General features: G+C 40.1%; 1 protein-coding gene across 1 annotated transcript; it reads left to right on the forward strand.

Annotated features, from left to right (window-relative positions):
• Positions 1 to 725: 725 nt before the first annotated feature.
• LOC121901074 (guanine nucleotide-binding protein subunit beta-4) lies at positions 726 to 15,967 on the forward strand. Its single transcript, XM_042417718.1, has 10 exons — positions 726 to 939; positions 7,786 to 8,000; positions 8,450 to 8,488; positions 9,137 to 9,243; positions 11,445 to 11,508; positions 12,526 to 12,688; positions 13,233 to 13,299; positions 13,820 to 14,021; positions 14,521 to 14,737; positions 15,383 to 15,967. Exons 2-10 carry the CDS (start codon positions 7,944 to 7,946, stop codon positions 15,487 to 15,489), a joined length of 1,023 nt encoding a protein of 340 aa, XP_042273652.1. The 5' UTR covers positions 726 to 939; positions 7,786 to 7,943; the 3' UTR covers positions 15,490 to 15,967.
• The last annotated feature ends 1,302 nt before the right edge of the window (positions 15,968 to 17,269 follow it).

Below are 17,269 nucleotides of genomic sequence, written 5' to 3' on the forward strand. Positions count from 1 at the left end.
TGCTACTGGTGTCCTTCTGTTGATGGACTATTAAAATGCCTAATCATTTCAGCTCTAAAGCTCTTAGGCACATGTAGACTTACTTTACGTTTTGCTCATCACAGTTTCATAATATATGCACATTGGGTAGGTGGAGGTGGGGGGTTGCAGCTATTTTAGCACATCGTTTAAATAAAGTGTTATATATATTTATGAATTGTTTCTATGTGCAAAATAAACATAGAAATGAAACATCTATGATGCTCACAGGTCACAAAGCAAAGTCACAGTTAGTAACAGATTCATAGAGTAAACACTGTACTTTCCTCCCCTCCAGCTATAATACCAGTTGATACTGTAGTTTCAAGACTCTCCTGTTTTTTTCGGTGTATTGATGTTTGTACAAATCAGAGACTGGCTTTACAGACCTGAGGTGAAGTGCATTTGAATCACTACTGTTTCAGTCTTTATAGGTTTAATATTTGTTTCCTGTATCCCATTCGGTTCCTTTTTGTTGAGGGGGCTGACGGACTGTACCATTTTGCCTGCAGGTGACACAACCAATTACAGACATATTTCCTAAGCTGGAGAAAAGGTTTTTACTTGGTAAAATGAGTACCGACCTACATACAAAGAGATTTAGTAAAGACTCTCTATTTTATAACGTGTTACACTTGTTAGAAAATGAAACTTATGGCTGTATTGAGCACCGTGCACCCCTCAGCGTAGGCTGTTGCCATGTTCCCACTTTCATGGGTGTGGTGATTAGCTTGCTTGGTGAAAATTTTAGTCAAATCCGACCCGAGTTTGCGCTCGCTTCTGACCCTGTAAACCGATTAAATTGACTTAAAATTAACACGGCTCCCTTTTGCGCTTTCTCTCACAGCTGGGACCATGGTTGTGGTGTGAAAACGGAGCAGTGTGACACGGATTTGAACGGACGGACAGAGCCTGTTTCAGGTAAGGAAGGACGTGTTGTCAGTCTTAATATTTTGGTGCCTTTTGGGCTATTTCCTGCTTTGCCCACGGCGGGGTTTTATTTTCTTTTATATTGAGGGTGAGGTGCAAATAAACGCCCATGAGCCTGACATATGCACGGTGCTCTGAGCAGCAATGAAGCTCTTGACATAACTGTTCCCCTGCTATATACCACCTCAATGCTGTTTTTTCTCCCTCTAAGCTAAGATTTCCTCTGCTGGAAATTCACTGCCGTCCAAACGCGGCCTTTTACAGGCTGTCAAATGACTCTCAGGCGGAACTGTAGGGCCAAAACCTTTTTTTTTTTTTTTTACTAACGGGCACACATTCATCTGTGCCCGCTACATACACCAGTTTTCTCATTTGCGGTTGCACGATAACCCTGCGCAGCTGTTTTTTTTTTCCATTTCTATTAAATATACATTACAGTCCGCCTCGTGACGGGGCGCGCGGCTCATGCAATTTGTTGCTTGTATCAGAAACTTCTCTTGACTCATATGAATTCATGAAGATGGTTATACATTTTAATTTCACAGTTGTACCACAGTGTCTGTGTCTCCAGATGATGTAGATGGAGGTTTCCTGTCTTGGCTGATTGTTGTTGACAGTCAGTAGGTGGATGTTGCTGCTGAGCAATAAAAGCTGCAGTTTGTAAAAGTTAAACATGTTCAGTGTCAGTCTGGTTATATTTACCTGCAGGTTTGGTGTATTTGTTTCTTATAATACGCCCATTTGATTAATATTTAAAGGTGGGTGATTGGGTGCTTATATCTCATAATCACATTATGGTGGCCAAGCAGATAAAATGCATTTATATTATATTTTATATAAGTTTATAAAGTTATCACTAGAGCTGCAACAGTTAATCGATTAATGGATTAGTTGCCAACTGTTTTGATAATCTATTAATCGTTTTGAGTCATTTTTTTAAGGCAAAAAGTCAAAATTCTCTGACTCTAGTTTCTTAAATGTGAATATTTTTTGTTTTTTTAGTCTTCGATGACAGTTAACTGAATATCTTTGGGCTGTGGACAAAACAAGACTTTGAGAAACAGTGATCGACTATTTTCACCGTTTTCTGACATTTTATGGACCTAACGACTAGGCCTAATCGATTAATCAAGAAGGTAATCAACAGGTTAATCGATAATGAAAATAATCGTTAAGTGATAACTAGGGCTTCATATAACTGTGAAGCAAAGGAAAAGGCACCATTTAAGATATTTCACCATCTGGTGACCAAGACTATACTGTATGTAGTCTTTGCAATTGGAGCTGAAACCATTAGTTGATCAATTTGTGAATCAACAGAAAATTACTCAGCAATGATTTTGATAATTGATTAATCGTGTGAGTCAATCATCGAGCTGTAATGCAAAACACTCTCTGATTCCAGCTTCTCCGATGTGAGAATTTGATGCTTTTGTCTGTTTTATGTCATTGTAAAGTGAATATATTCAGGTTTTGTTAGACAAGACAAGCAGTTTGAAGAATGACACTTTTCATCACTTTCAGACCATTTATAGACAACATGATTAGACCATTAATTAAAAAAAAAAAAGACAGATTAATCAATATTAAAAATAATTGTTTGTTGCAGCCCAAAAGCCGGGAAAAGACAACATTTAAAATATCTAACCTCAATAAGAAAACAAAGCCAATATGTTCACAATGCTGGGCGATAACATAATCAATATATCAATATTATCATACGATTTTCAGTTGAATTGAATCGTAATGATGCTCATACCATGTTATCGTATTGCAAAGTCACCAAATAAATTATTCTGGACAAATTGTAATTGAAAACCAGCAAAATGAAACATTATAGTTTTTGTTTTGCATTTGTTGTGAGCAAAATTGTTAAAGACGATTTATTACAGTGGACATAAAATTTAATATTTGATGTTATTTTCCATACGTTTGCCGTATTGTGATTTATATTGATATCTGAAAAATATTAGTATTAGTGTCATTGATATAAATATACCAATTTCAACGGTATCTCTCAGCCCTGCATCTGGCTGCCCTAGTTTTTTAGCTGTATGTTACTAAGCTTTGTACCACACCTCAGAGAAACCAACCTGTGGTAACTGAAAAATAACAACTGACTTCCTAAACTACAACCGCATCTTTATTGGCTCCCATAACAGACTCGACTAGACTGAACTTTGTCTTAAAAAGCTCCATCTGAAAATGTTGTAGTTTTCATTATGAATTATTTATGACTGCATTATGTGTAATTCTGTAGCTGTCCAGTGTAGGTGGGATGAAACCTGCGATCAAAGTAGGTCATCAGTCATCACACATTCATTCACCGTGTTCCTGTCTGCTCAGTGTAATCGTGAGCAAAATCATTTTTCTGTTTAAAGGGAACCAACAAAAACACCTCCATAGTTTTTTTTTTTTTTTTTTTTTGGAGATTATCGTGCCAGATATTCGCTAAACAGTTTTGTATTTGCTGTAATAACTCATTACTCATAATGGATATGATTTGAATATGCATCAGCTGAGCAGAAGGAGGATGCGGCTTCTCTTACCTTACTGGAAATTCACCAGGTATTTCCTCCATTCTCTGGATGTTTTGAATAGTCAATGGGTCACCTGAACAAGTTTACACCTGGTGGAGCCCGCTGAGATGCCTCCAGATTTCACTTTCACACACCAAAACCTGAGTGAGTTTCCTGCTTATATTCCCATGCAGGGTAGACAACCATGGCTCCTGAAATTGGCTCTCAGACAGAAACTGTGGTTAAGATGAGGTGTAGTGTCGTTACCGTTTTTTTAAATACACGTCAAACTGAGTCATCTGATGAATAGCTGAGCATCTATGCCATCTTTCAACAGTGGTTATCGTGAATTTTAAAATGTACACAGTTGATGATGAATCATGTAGAAGCTCATATTGGGTCAAGAAAAAGGAAAAAAGAGAAGACCATGCGCCTTTTAGATAGTACATTTATCACAAATTCAACACATCGTAACACTTAAGAACAAAGTTGGTCTGAACCTGCGAAATATTCAAGTCAGGGACGGAGCAAAATATCTGAATTTAAGTCTTGTAATTATCTATTTTAAATTAAATACTTGTATTCAACTTACTGAATGTAATTTTGATGATAATAAATAGCCCCAAAAATTACCGTAAATCTATATAAAACCTGTATGAAGTGTTCACAGTGGGCCGCGGTGCAAGAATGTGTTGAGACCTGGCTGCTCATAATTCCTTAACTTCCGGACCATTTCATGTTGATGGGCCCCCGTGGCTTCGTCAGCCCTGCTGGTCCGGGTGCAGCTGCACTGCCTGCACCTCCCGCTGCTCAGTTAACCAGCGTTTCTACCAGACAAAGGCAGATGTGGATGACTTTCTACTGTCTGTGTGTGATCCAGAAGGAGCACAAGGTCTCACTGACAACACAAAATATGTCGATGAGCGTCATGATCTCATTCATGTTTGATTTGATGTGAATTGTCTCCAGTTTTGATGAATTGAAACTCTACAGTTCATGAACATGAACCATCACTGAAGGGACAGTGTCTCCTGTAACAAATATTATTGTGACTAAGCTGCATTATGGGAACCTGAGACCATAGAGACTTGTGACCTTATTTTTCATAAAATAAAGAATAACAAAATGACTAGTAAACGGAAAATTTCATTAGAAGTGAGTAGTAAATGAAAGTGAAAGTTTGCATTCCAGCGTGTCACAGTTTATAGACAGAATGTCTTTTACAGTCATTGTTAATTTGGATTAAAACTGAGTAATAAAGATGAGCATCAGCAGTCTGCTTCATATGGACAGCTGAGACAAAATAATGCATACGCTGTAAAATTAGTGATTAAAGTGTGCAGCACATTCATACTTCACACTGCATGCATTAATATAATACGCTAGTCAAACGAGCATTTCATTTATATTATGTGTGCAAAAATGTATTATTATTAAGGCAATTTTTCATATTTTTATGTTTCATTTAGGGCTGAAATTTAAGATTATTTTCATTATTGATAAATCTGTTGACTATCTTCTCGATTCATCCATTAATTTTCGACAGAGTGACAGCCCAAGATGAAGTATTCAGATATTCTTGTTTTGTTGGACCAACACCCAAAGATATTTAGTTTACAGTTATATAAAATGGAAAAAAAAACAACCACACCTCACAATAGAGAAGCCGGAACCAAAGATGATGCATATTTTATTGAAATAGTCACTGATTTAATTTCTTTTGATTGACTAATAAAGAATCAACAAGCGCTGCAGCTCTAGTTTCATTGTTTTGTTTCCTTGTCTTCGTTCTGTTCATTTGATCCTGTGTTTTGAAACCCTTTGTAGTCTTGTTTCGATGGGTTTTAAATTAAATCACAATTACATTTCTGAAGTTTGATGATGATAATGATGATGATTATTGAGATATCACTGCTGATGTTGTGTGAGTGGTAGATTATTAAATTAAAGACACTTTCTGCGTAATAGATGACCGGAGCCGTGTATAATGTATAAGAGTAGCTGCTCTGTTGTTTTTTTGGTGAATTGTGCTTCTTCTTCACCAGTATTTTCATTCCCATGTGTAAATGCTGGTGGAACAGACGCAGATGAATGACAAAGGACGTATCTATGTCCATTTCTGTCTAACTGATGAATGAGATTTATAGAAAGAGAATTAAGTTGACGCAGAGCTTTCTAAATGTGATGCAAAGACTGAGAATGCATATTTCTGCCTCCGTGCATACACAGAATTTCATGCATCTCTCCCACTGTTCCCAGTTCAGACACAGTGTTCTCCTTCTGGCTTTAGCATAAGGCTGAACAGGTCGGATGGGTGGCTGGTCGGTCAGTTGGTGTCAGAACGGCAGAGCGGTAGCTATTGTGGCGTCTCATGGCGGGGCTAGACCCCTCAGAGACCCGACGGTGGCGGTGCCAAGCATCACTATCTACTGTAGCTGGCAGCCGCATCCTGAACAATGGGCAGCTCCAACACACAGCTCCGCCTTTGTCGCCCCTGATCCTGTGCCATCCTCTGGGCCTGCGTTTGCCCGGCTGGCTGGCTGCATGAGTCAAATCACAGAACTGGAGAAAAGACACAAAGACACACACACACTGCTCACTGGGGTTTACAAGTATAAACTATTCAAGGAAAACTTAATGTAGTCCTGTTAGAGGTACCAATATCTGTATGACAGCTTATTTCTGTTGTTGTTGATATGTGGTTATATAGTTATGAGTAGAAACCTGTTTTGGTTTCTAAATGAGTGACTAATATTAAGTATCCACATGTGAGCAAGACAGCAATTCATGCGCCACTCCCACAAATCTGTGCACCAGCCTGCCTAAAATCACAGGTGTTAGTGTTAACCAGATAATGATGGGAAAGCACGCTAACACAGGATGTTTTTCAACGTCATCTACCATCATACCTCCGTTATTTCTCACCTTATCTCTCTTGCGTGCTCCGTTGGATTTCATGACACACGCCTCAGGCTGGAAATATTGATTGAAAATATTTAGACGAGCGTAGAAGGTCATATCGGGTATTTTGGTAGTCCACAAGGCACTCTGTGTGACGTGGCAGATTTCAGGGGCGTACAGTATAATGGATCCATGGCAGTCATAGAGCACTACCACATCACAAGCGAGCTGACGCTCAGAGCCTCTCTTCAGGGGGGTTGCGTCAGCCGGAGGAGAGAGTGACGTCACTACTGGCAGCTGAAAGCATTGCAACGCTCGCTGTCCCTGATGCCTCGTTACTGTCAAAGACCTCCTTGGCTGAGACAAGAGTCCATGATGAGCAGTCCAAGGCATCTTGTGTCAGAGCAATGGCCAAAACCAATTGAATTGGGAATCTGAAAGAATAACGTTCTATCCAGATAAATGTGAGCAGCATGAATGTCCAATCATTGTCTTAGGTGTGTAAAATACTGCCTTTTCTTTTTCTTTTGTGGTGAGAAAGTATCTGGGCCACATGTACGAATAGCAATGGTTTTAAAGCCTCTGCAAAAAAATCACAAAAAGCACAAACATCCTCCTCTTTACATTAACATGATTTCCTGTGGAGAGGAAGGGCTGGACTCGGTCTAATTGTTGAATTATAGAAAATGGAACTGAAAATTTAATCTCGGAGGGTTAGACTTCTGGACAGCAGACTGTAAAACAGCCTGGAAAATGAAGGGGGGTTGGTGGGGGGCGCGGTCCAAACATTTCTGAGGAGTGTCTAAGTGCTTTGTGACCCACATTCAGGCTCCCCAAGGTAAAGGAAGTGGCAACTTGCACATACACACACACTTACACACAGTTGCACACACACACATGCATGCAGAGATGCTTAATCTGACACAGACACACAGTTAAATAAACGCTCACATACTGTACACGCACACACACACACAGATAAATGTATGCACATATGTTCTCTTTCTCACTTGGACATATTGTCTAATAAACCATCAGGAGCCGCCCACAACACACACACACACACACACACACACACACACACACACACACACACACACACACACGTTCTGAGCTCTTTGGGGTGGGTCGAGCAAATAGCGCAATGCAACAACACAAAAGGCTGATTGAGTCAGGAAAGGTCAGAGCCTGGCTCAGATGGCCTTTTGAACCAGACTGGGGGTGTTTGAAGAGCTAGGCCACCCTCCGGGTCTCCCCGCCCATCCCCACCCATCCCCGCCCTTTGCTGCACCCTCCTCTTTGGTCTGAACCCAAACAGGATACCTATGTTTGTTTGATGGGAGTGCTCCCAACTTCCCATCCTTCGCTCTCCATCTGTCTGTTGAACTGATAGTATTTCTGTCTCTCTGTCTTGCAGGTGTCAGCTGGTAAAGTGTGTGTGTGTGTGCGTGTGAGAGTGTGTGGGTGTGTGTGAGTGAGTGAGTGAGTGTGTGTTTGTGTGCGTGCTGGCACGTGTGTTTTCCCAGCCCAGTCATTATTTGCAGTGGAGTGTGGCCTGAACACATCTGAGGGACAATGAGCGAGCTGGAACAGTTGCGGCAGGAAGCCGAGCAACTACGCAATCAGATCCGGGTACGGCAACATTTTGTGTACACGTGTTTGTTTATGTTGACTTGTGTGAACATCACATGTGAGCCACTGTCTGCTCACTGTAAGCCGTGACTCACACTGTTTCAGATGAGACAGTGACGCACTCGGCATATAACTTGTCAATCAACCACCTCCACTCTCTTGCAGAAATTGGATTCGGGGAATTGATCTATAAATGTCAGTTGCTGCTGTGTGATTATTCTGTGATCACTGAGATATTCAGTTTCTGTGATTGGTAATAACTTATGGCACATGTTTAGACCCCTTTTTAAGAGACAGTTTATATCACTTACTTTTAAAGTTTGTCTTCTTGTTTCATTACTTGTGTGTGTCTGTGAAGTAATTGCATACGTTACATTTAGACATGCAGTGATTGATGTTTGAATTTGTTGCTGGTCAACGTGATTGTTAAGGTTTTTGTTTTGTTGCAGGATGCCAGGAAAGCCTGCAGTGACTCCACTCTGTCACAGGTAAGTGATTTCCTGTCTATATACAAACTATTGCCTAAAGAATTAAGGGTCTTTTTCCTGTGTAGTAGTGTAAATTTCCATGGCGACATGGCTGTATTTTTGCACAAGAAGGGAGTGTTCAAAGTTACTGTAAATGGCCTAAATCATGTGAAAGACTTATTTATAACAAATTGAGGTTGCAGATGTTCACAAGGCAAAACACCTGGGCAAGCCAACCCAAAACATCTATACTGAGAAAACCACAAATTAAACTTTGAACCATTAATGATTAATATAGTCTGTTGAGTTTTATAACAGTTTTAGCCACATGTTTACAGTTCTGAAGCCATATAAGACAATATTACTTGTGAATACCAAAGAAAAATACACTTGTAACAAAAGGCCACTCATTGCCCTCAGTGTAAGTTTTAATTGACTAAAAAGACAATAGAAATCTTGCCCAATCTTCCTTCAGCTGGTCAGTATTTACAAACATATGTTGTCACTGAATCCATTTAAATATTTCACTGATATTATAGAGCAATATAAGCGGCACTTTTCATTATTGAGTGGTGTTTTTGCTGCCTCAGCTAGTGTCCAGCGATGTTTGTGATGAGTGTATATGGGCTATGAGTGTCACCGCTGACGCTTCTTCCTGTGTTTTGGCAGATCACAGCTGGTCTGGACTCAGTGGGCCGGATACAGATGCGGACGCGACGCACTCTAAGGGGCCACCTGGCCAAGATCTATGCAATGCACTGGGGGAGCGACTCCAGGTAGTGTACAGTAGTTATTCTACAGACAATACAAATAATAATTTGGGAGCAGAATAGGAAATTAACCTTTTTTTCCACTGAGTTTTTTGGGTTTTTTTGTCCTTTTTGGCCTGATTGACATATTTTTTTGTTTTATATTTACGGGCATTTCTTTAAATTGGCAAATTAACAGACAATTTGTACCATTAAGACAAGACTGAATGTTTTTCCCCAATTTCTGGAAAGTGTTGGGAGGCCTTATAGATAAAAGTGTTACACAAAAATGCAAACAGGGTAAAAAGCGCTAAGTGCAGCTTATAATAATTTATAAATTTATGAGTATTTTATAAACTTTGAAGGTCATTCTCCCCTCTGTGCCTGTGTTAAATTCTTGTGCTGCAAGCAGACTGATTTTAGAATTTGTGACTGCCAGAGACAGCACAGCGACTGTTAACACTGCTGCTATAACTGTCGAGATCTATGCCAGGAATGGGCAATAAAATGCCACGGAGGGCTTGACAGTCTGCAGGTTTTCATTCCATCCGAACATGAACACACCTTCAGCTGGAGCGTAGGAATTAAACAATAAAACCACCAGGCTGGTATTGGTTTAATCTTTGTCTTGACTTAAATTCTTACATTATTATTGATATAAGGAACCAATGCTAAGAAATGCCACCAACACTGGTACAAAGGAGTTAACAGCAGTGGCTGTCACTGGTTTTAAAAGCTTTTCTTTCTCTGTATTTAATATGTTTGTGTCTTTATCTTTCTCTCTGTCCATCTGTCTCCCAATGCAATGCACTGGGGCAGTGACGGCAGTCCCAGGTGTGGGGTTATACTACTACTAGTACCACTACCACTTTTACTACTACTGCTACTACTACTACTACTCTACTAATATGACTAATACCACCATAACTGACACTACTGCCACCTACACTACTACATCTGTCTAAGCGCTAGCACTGTTTTACACCCTCACTCTGATCACAGTAATGGTATTCGCTCGGCACAGAGACGAGCAGCCACCACAGCTTATTTAATATTTCCTTAAAGATGCAGTTTGTAAAATCTAAAAGTCTGACAGCTTTCCAAATGTGACGACACTTTGAAATGAATCATAGTGAATCTGTGTCCAGATTGGACAGAAACTGTGGCTGCACATGTCGAGTTGCCACTAAATTAAGATTTACAAACTGCTTTTTTAACTGTTTGCCGCAATTATGAGCACCAAGAACTATCAGTTAAGATTGTGTTTTTCCTGTAGTATGCATGCAGTGCACTGATCCTTATTCATTGGAAATGAACTGGAATATGACGTAGTAATTCTGTTTTCCAGTCCTACTTATAATATTTTGTACAGTCAGAGAAAATGTAGATCATACATTTCTGATATGTCTGAGCAAATTCTCTCTTTTTCACCACTAAAACTGGAGTTTGTCTCTTTTGTTATTTAGCTGAATACTTGTATCACCTGCAGCTGGTGAAGTACGAGCTGTTCAATCCTGATTATTGTGTTGTGTGTGTGTGTGTGTGTGTGTATTGGTGTGAATGTGCCTACCACCCTCTGGGTGACCCTGCAGGAGGCCAGTGTTTATTTTGTATATATCCACTGACATTTGAGCGTGGTGGCTCTCCCCTTGATTGTATCGTAGCACCATCAAACCACTTCCTGTCCCTGGAGAGACAGAAACACCCAGTCAGGGTTGGAGGGGAGGGGTTTTTTGGTTTTTAGCTGTTTCTGCATCTGCACCACTCACAACCTTCAATCTGTCCCCCCCCCCTTTTTTTATGCTCTGCCTCTTTTCTGTTTTTACTTCTCGTTCGTCCCTTTCTGCTGCCCCTCCTCATCTTCTTTCTAGTGCTTTCCTAACCCCTCAGGCTTCCACCTCCCACCCGACAGTAGGGATTTTTACATAACTGGGGTAATGAATATTACATGGAGTGGGACATTAAAAGTGGCTTCCCAGGATGAGGAGACTTAACACCAAGAGAGGGAGAAAGAGGGAAGATGGAGGGAAACGGGGCCTGGGAGACAGAAGTAGGGAGCTCACACTGAAGACAGAGCACCATGTACTCATTCAGACAGTGTAGCGTAGAAGTCTGTAAGGTGGCTGGCTCTCATTGCTTTAAATGAACCAGGTGCATGTACTGTAGATCATGTTGGTTTTTCATTATGTGAGCCTTGTCTCATGTTGCTGTTCTTTACTGGTTTCCAGACTACTTGTCAGTGCCTCGCAAGATGGAAAGCTAATCATCTGGGACAGCTACACGACAAATAAGGTTAGAATAATGACAGTCAACGACAGAATGTGTAAAATGTGAAAGCACAATCACATTTAAATTCAGCTGAGAGTTAAAGTAATGTGTACAAGAAGTCAATAACACCTTATTGTTTATTTGTGGTCATCATCATCTCGCCCAGATTTCACTAAATCTGCTCTTTGACTTCTGGGTTTGGAGGGATGTCAACTGTCCAGATGTCTTTTTTTTTTTAGAGTACAAGCTGGAATTAGGCAAATTTATTTATTCATTTTATTTTCCAGTGTGTTACCAGCATCTCTCTGCCCACTTAAACACAGTAACATTGCAAATTTGTCTTCAGTGAGTAAGTCTGTCACCTGTGCTCACCAGTGGAAGCTGTCTGGTTTCTCTGAGCTTCCTTTTGCATTATAAAATGAATCTGGCTGGTAAAATGGTGAAAGTGACCACTGGCTTATGTATTTTAAGATTATTATATCATTGATGCCACAGGATGGAAATCAGTTTAATGTCAAAAACATCCAGGAAAATATCACACAGGCTTATTACAAGGCAAATTCTGAGAATGCACATAAAGGATTTTTCTATCACCTAAAAATAGTGAAATATTTATCTGAAAACAAAATATGTGGCCACTGATAACACAAGGGACAGATGACTTCTTGTCTTTTTCTTTTTTTTAACTGTATCAGAGATATCCTTTGTACAAATGTATGTTTCGACACACACCACCACAGACTGTCTTATGCTGTCCTATTGCACTAAATGTTAAGTTCTGTTGTTTTTGCATCATCTGCTCCATGATGTAATTATGTTTCCATGTTGGTTATTGACATTTTGCAACAGTGCCACCCAGATATATGGTGGAATTTGTCCTTCACTATGTCTAAAGTACACAGCACCACTCTGAATTTTGGATTTAAACAAATTAATGGAACTTTACATTAAAGCCTTTAACCTTAATTAACCTTAAAGCTCAACATTAATTCCTCTGTTGTATTTTCTAAAAAAAAAAAAAAAAAAAAAACTCATCCTCAGATGCATGCCATCCCGCTGCGCTCTTCCTGGGTGATGACATGCGCCTACGCCCCCTCTGGGAACTATGTGGCCTGCGGAGGCCTGGACAACATCTGCTCCATATACAGCCTGAAGACCCGTGAGGGCAATGTGCGCGTCACCCGAGAGCTACCCGGACACACAGGTAGGCACAGAGCCAGCCACAAAACAATGCAAATAAAAGCTCATCTTTGGCTGGACTTTTTATTTAATATATTTATTGCTGACGGGCACTTAGAGTCTCACTTTTAAGTCAAATAAAGAATGGTATCATTGTTACTTACCTTGATCAGTGTGATGATGATGTCTCTGCCTGCAATGTATGCAGAAATATGGAAAATAGTCAGTTCCATTTGTAGGAAAATGCTGTAGTGCTGCGTCCTTTTATTGGCAGCTACAGTGCTGGATGAACATGTCTGCTTAAAACAATATTTCAAAGAATGTAGGTCCAATTCTCAACTCATCTTTATTTCAAATAACAGAAGAATGTGGATGGGTGGGCGTAGCTGAGCAAAACAAGTGAAAAAACATCACTCATGGTTACAACTTTACATAAGGCAACATTGTGAAGAAGGATTAACTACTCACATGGTGTAAGACCACTTTGTAAGTAGTTAAAGAGCTGAGGTACTAACGAGGCAGGGCAGAGCTCTCCTTATCTAATGTTGAACCTTTTTTATTATCTCCAGGTTATTTGTCCTGCTGTCGTTTCTTGGATGACAACCAGATACTGACCAGCTCTGGAGACACCACCTGGTGAGTAACGACTCTCTGCTCCCCTCTGCACAGCTTAAAGAATCAAGTTGTTTTTCGTGTGTTGACGATAGAAATATTCAGTTGATACTCTTGTTTCCATGCTACAGAACAGAACCTGAGTGACTGAAGATGCCCGTCTACATTACATTAAAATGTCAAGACTTGCTCTCCAGTATTCATCTTCTACTGTCACTGACTTCCTCTCATGTTGCTGAATGTCCTTTGTGCAGATTTAGCATAACACTTTGCTTTGAGCCATTGTTTTAATGTGTGAGAGTAGATTAATATGGCAGAGCAGGCAAAAAAGTCAGTCATCCAGGGTCATAATTTGATTGAGGTGTATTCAGATACTGTACATGATCAGAAAATGCAGTTAATATCAATGGTAATAAATAAATAAAAGCAGTTATCGTCTCTTTCATGTTTACAACCTTCCTGTGCTCTGTACTTCCCAGCTGTGCCAACATATGAACTCTGGGGACACTTCACTCACACCTAAACACTACTCTCTCTCTTGCAGTGCATTGTGGGACATAGAGACAGGCCAGCAGGCCACCAGTTTCACTGGCCACACAGGTGACGTGATGAGTTTGTCTCTAAGCCCGGACTTCAAGACCTTTGTGTCAGGAGCTTGCGACGCCACCTCCAAGCTGTGGGACATTCGTGACGGCATGTGCAGGCAATCTTTCACCGGGCACGTGTCCGACATCAATGCCGTCACTGTGAGTACACACACACACACACACACACACACACACTGCAGTAAAGAGGAGGATTGAGGATTGAAGATTGATTATGACTCAATATTGCTTTATTCTTGAAAATTTGACCAGTTCCTTAAGATTTTTGTTTTTGTTTTACAGCATTGTGCTCATTTCTTTAGCTTTTCTGTGTCACAGAATTGTCTTCATTTGTTTTGCAAAGAAGCAATTGCTGTTTTAGCTAACTTCCAGAAACATTGTTTATTTATTCCAAACAAAGATGCTCCTGCTGTAATTATAAAAAGCATTATTTCTATTTTATTGAAATATTACTCTTGTCAAACTGCTTCATTAGAGCAGGTCTGAAACCCTCTGATGGTCCTTTAGGCTCTGAGACAGACAAGAAGCATCTTTTAATTAATCTCTTTCTCCCCAGATGCCCCGCCTCTGTGCCTCAAAAACGCAATATCATTTTAAAATTTTTCTTGCATCTTCTTCATTTTACTTTTTTCTCCTGCAGTTTTTCCCCAACGGGAATGCCTTTGGCACAGGCTCAGATGACGCCACCTGCAGGCTGTTTGACCTGCGTGCTGACCAGGAGCTGATGATGTACAGCCATGACAACATCATCTGTGGCATCACCTCCGTGGCTTTCTCCAAGAGCGGCCGCCTGTTGCTGGCCGGCTACGACGACTTCAACTGCAACGTCTGGGACACTCTGAAAGGCGAGCGCGCAGGTAAGTGACAACTGAAGCCTTATTTTATTTTATATTATTGTTTTGTTTTTTGTAATTTTAAGTGACAGATGTGAGGAGACTTTCTTGGTTTAAAGAATAATTTAGCGTAATTTTTAAATTCACTACCTCAGTGGAAGCAACTGGCTAAAATAAGGATTAGAAACTTTACAATAGCCGTAATATTCAGTGAAGTAATTGATGACATCAGATTAGTCAGCTAGTGTTTGTATTTTATTTTTTATTTTTTTAAAGTGTGTTGTTCTTGGTGTGTGCTTTTTTTACTACTGCACATAGTGAGAGAAATGCACCTAAATGCACCACTTATTTGTAACATGAACACTAACTTGTCAGGATAAAAAAGTCTGTTTCATGAGGAATGAAAGTCAATATATAAACTGTTAAATCATTTAGTCAGTTTCCTCCCTAGTGTGAATTCAGGGTAAAGACACAGCCCCAAAAACAGACTGTTGGGCTACAAAAGTTTAGCAAATAAAGTCTTGCCTGTGCAACTGCTTATGTTACAAAGCTTAAGACTTTGCTGCCTAATTAATAATTTTACACATCATGATTTTCAGTGACTTTAGCTGCGGGTTGCAGAGTTTTTTGTAATCAGCCTCTGACTGGTTTATTGTCGTTGACATCCAGGTGTGCTAGCGGGCCACGACAACAGAGTGAGCTGCTTAGGTGTGACAGAAGACGGCATGGCCGTGGCCACTGGCTCCTGGGACAGTTTCCTCCGGATCTGGAACTAAACAAACCTCTTCCCTGTTGTACTCAATCACTGCCCGCCAACTTCCCCCCCCCCCCCCCCCCCCCCCCTCCGCTACCCCCCATCCAACGTATCCCGACTCATCTGCTGAGCTGAACCTGAAGGGGTGTACACTGTGTCAGCCGAAATCCTCTCAACTCACCCCCAGTTCTCCTCTCTCCGCTGGCGACCTGCCCACCTGTGAGAAACTACCAACTCTTTCTACCTTACCAAGTGACATTTTTTTTCACCCAGCTATTACACAGCAACAAAAATAAGAACTTTTCACTAGAGTTGTCCAATCAAAAATAAAAATAAGAGGTGAGTTATGAAAAACTGAAGGAAAAAAAATTGAAGATTTTGCCCTTATACCAGTTTTCTTCTAGGGGGCGATAAAGAGCACCTGTTACTTTGACTAACAAGCAAGATGACCGTCAGTGTGTAATATGTAAATGTAAATATAAAGACAGTATATATGTATAGCATTATGTGTGTATATATGCATTATATATGCATATATAATGTGTATGTATATATTTTTGTAGTTTATTTCCCACCCTTGAATTTTTTTTTTTTATGATTTTTGGGGGTTTTATGTTTTATTTCAAATGTATATATTCACATTACTACACAACATAATGCTAGACCTGGGTAAAGTAGTCAATCCTAAGCATTTGTTTCATCCAATGTGAGTACAAGATCAGACAATTCACACACACAAATATCGTTTTACTCTAAAAACTTTTTAATGTCGGGTATTTGCTGATTTAGTTAAGCCCTTCAACAAAAGAGGACATAAGAAGTAAGCAGTTGCGAAAAACTGATTTTTTCCAACTAAATTCACTTTCCTCTTTTGAATCTGTGTATGTTTGTGTGTATTATGGTCACAGGCAGTGGGTATAACTCAGACATCCTGTACCTACAAATTTTGCGTTCATTGAATGATGGCTATGATGGTGACTTTTTTTTTTTTCTTTTAAACAAAAACAACCCCAGTTGTTCCTCACCACAGTCTCTTCTTTTGTAAGGAAACCGTCACACTGTTGTGTTTGTGTATAGTGAGAAAGCTTCAAAACCAACAAGGAGTGATTTATGTTTTTAGTCTGGATTCAGCTTTAGCTCCAACGTAGGCTAAGATAGAAAACTTTATGTTAATGGAGGCCATGCTTTACTCAATTGGACTGTGGTTTCAAGTCATTGGATGCTGAATATCTGAAGACCACAGCCATTTCATGCAAATCAACAGCTGTGTGATATGATTGATAAACCAATAATGGTCCGAAACAGAGGTTTTGCATCATAATATCCCCGTCTCCTGCAGCCTATAGAATCTACTCTTCTCCTTAAAGTTGAGATGAAGATCTCAAGTTGCCTGTATAAATGACACTGATGGAGGGCAAAGTGAAGAGAGACACGTTCTCCGAAAGCAGAAGCCGTCCTCTACCTGTGAGCTTGTAATGGCACAGAGGCCAGTATGGACAAATGGGAGGATATTAAAGGAGCAGTGGCTTCATGTCAGAACCATAAAGGACTGCAGTGACTCTGTGAGTGGCCTCTGAGGACTGGACAAAAGCTGGAGGGAGAGAGAGAGAGAGAGAGAGAGATGTCTGTCAGAGCTCACCATGTCATTTTTACCTTTTTTTGTTTTTAAAAATGAAGGATCAACGAGTCCTTTTTGTTGTCAGCGAGGTGTCAACTGAGTGACTGCATGGAACTGAAATCATGTCCACCACTCCAAAGTCACACCAGTGCCACCACAAGCCTGTAAAAAAAGAAAAACGAAA

Source organism: Thunnus maccoyii, chromosome 7 (genome assembly GCF_910596095.1).
Source record: "Thunnus maccoyii chromosome 7, fThuMac1.1, whole genome shotgun sequence".
NCBI classification, from domain to species: domain Eukaryota; kingdom Metazoa; phylum Chordata; class Actinopteri; order Scombriformes; family Scombridae; genus Thunnus; species Thunnus maccoyii.

Bases quoted from the DNA above. Each gene is read 5' to 3' on its own strand.
- LOC121901074 (XM_042417718.1), top strand. From the start codon at position 7,944: ATGAGCGAGCTGGAACAGTTGCGGCAGGAAGCCGAGCAACTACGCAAT. The intron at 8,001-8,449 runs GTACGGCAACAT...GTTTTGTTGCAG, and splicing joins AACTACGCAATCAGATCCGG to GATGCCAGGAAAGCCTGCAG. The intron at 13,300-13,819 runs GTGAGTAACGAC...TCTCTCTTGCAG, and splicing joins AGCTCTGGAGACACCACCTG to TGCATTGTGGGACATAGAGA.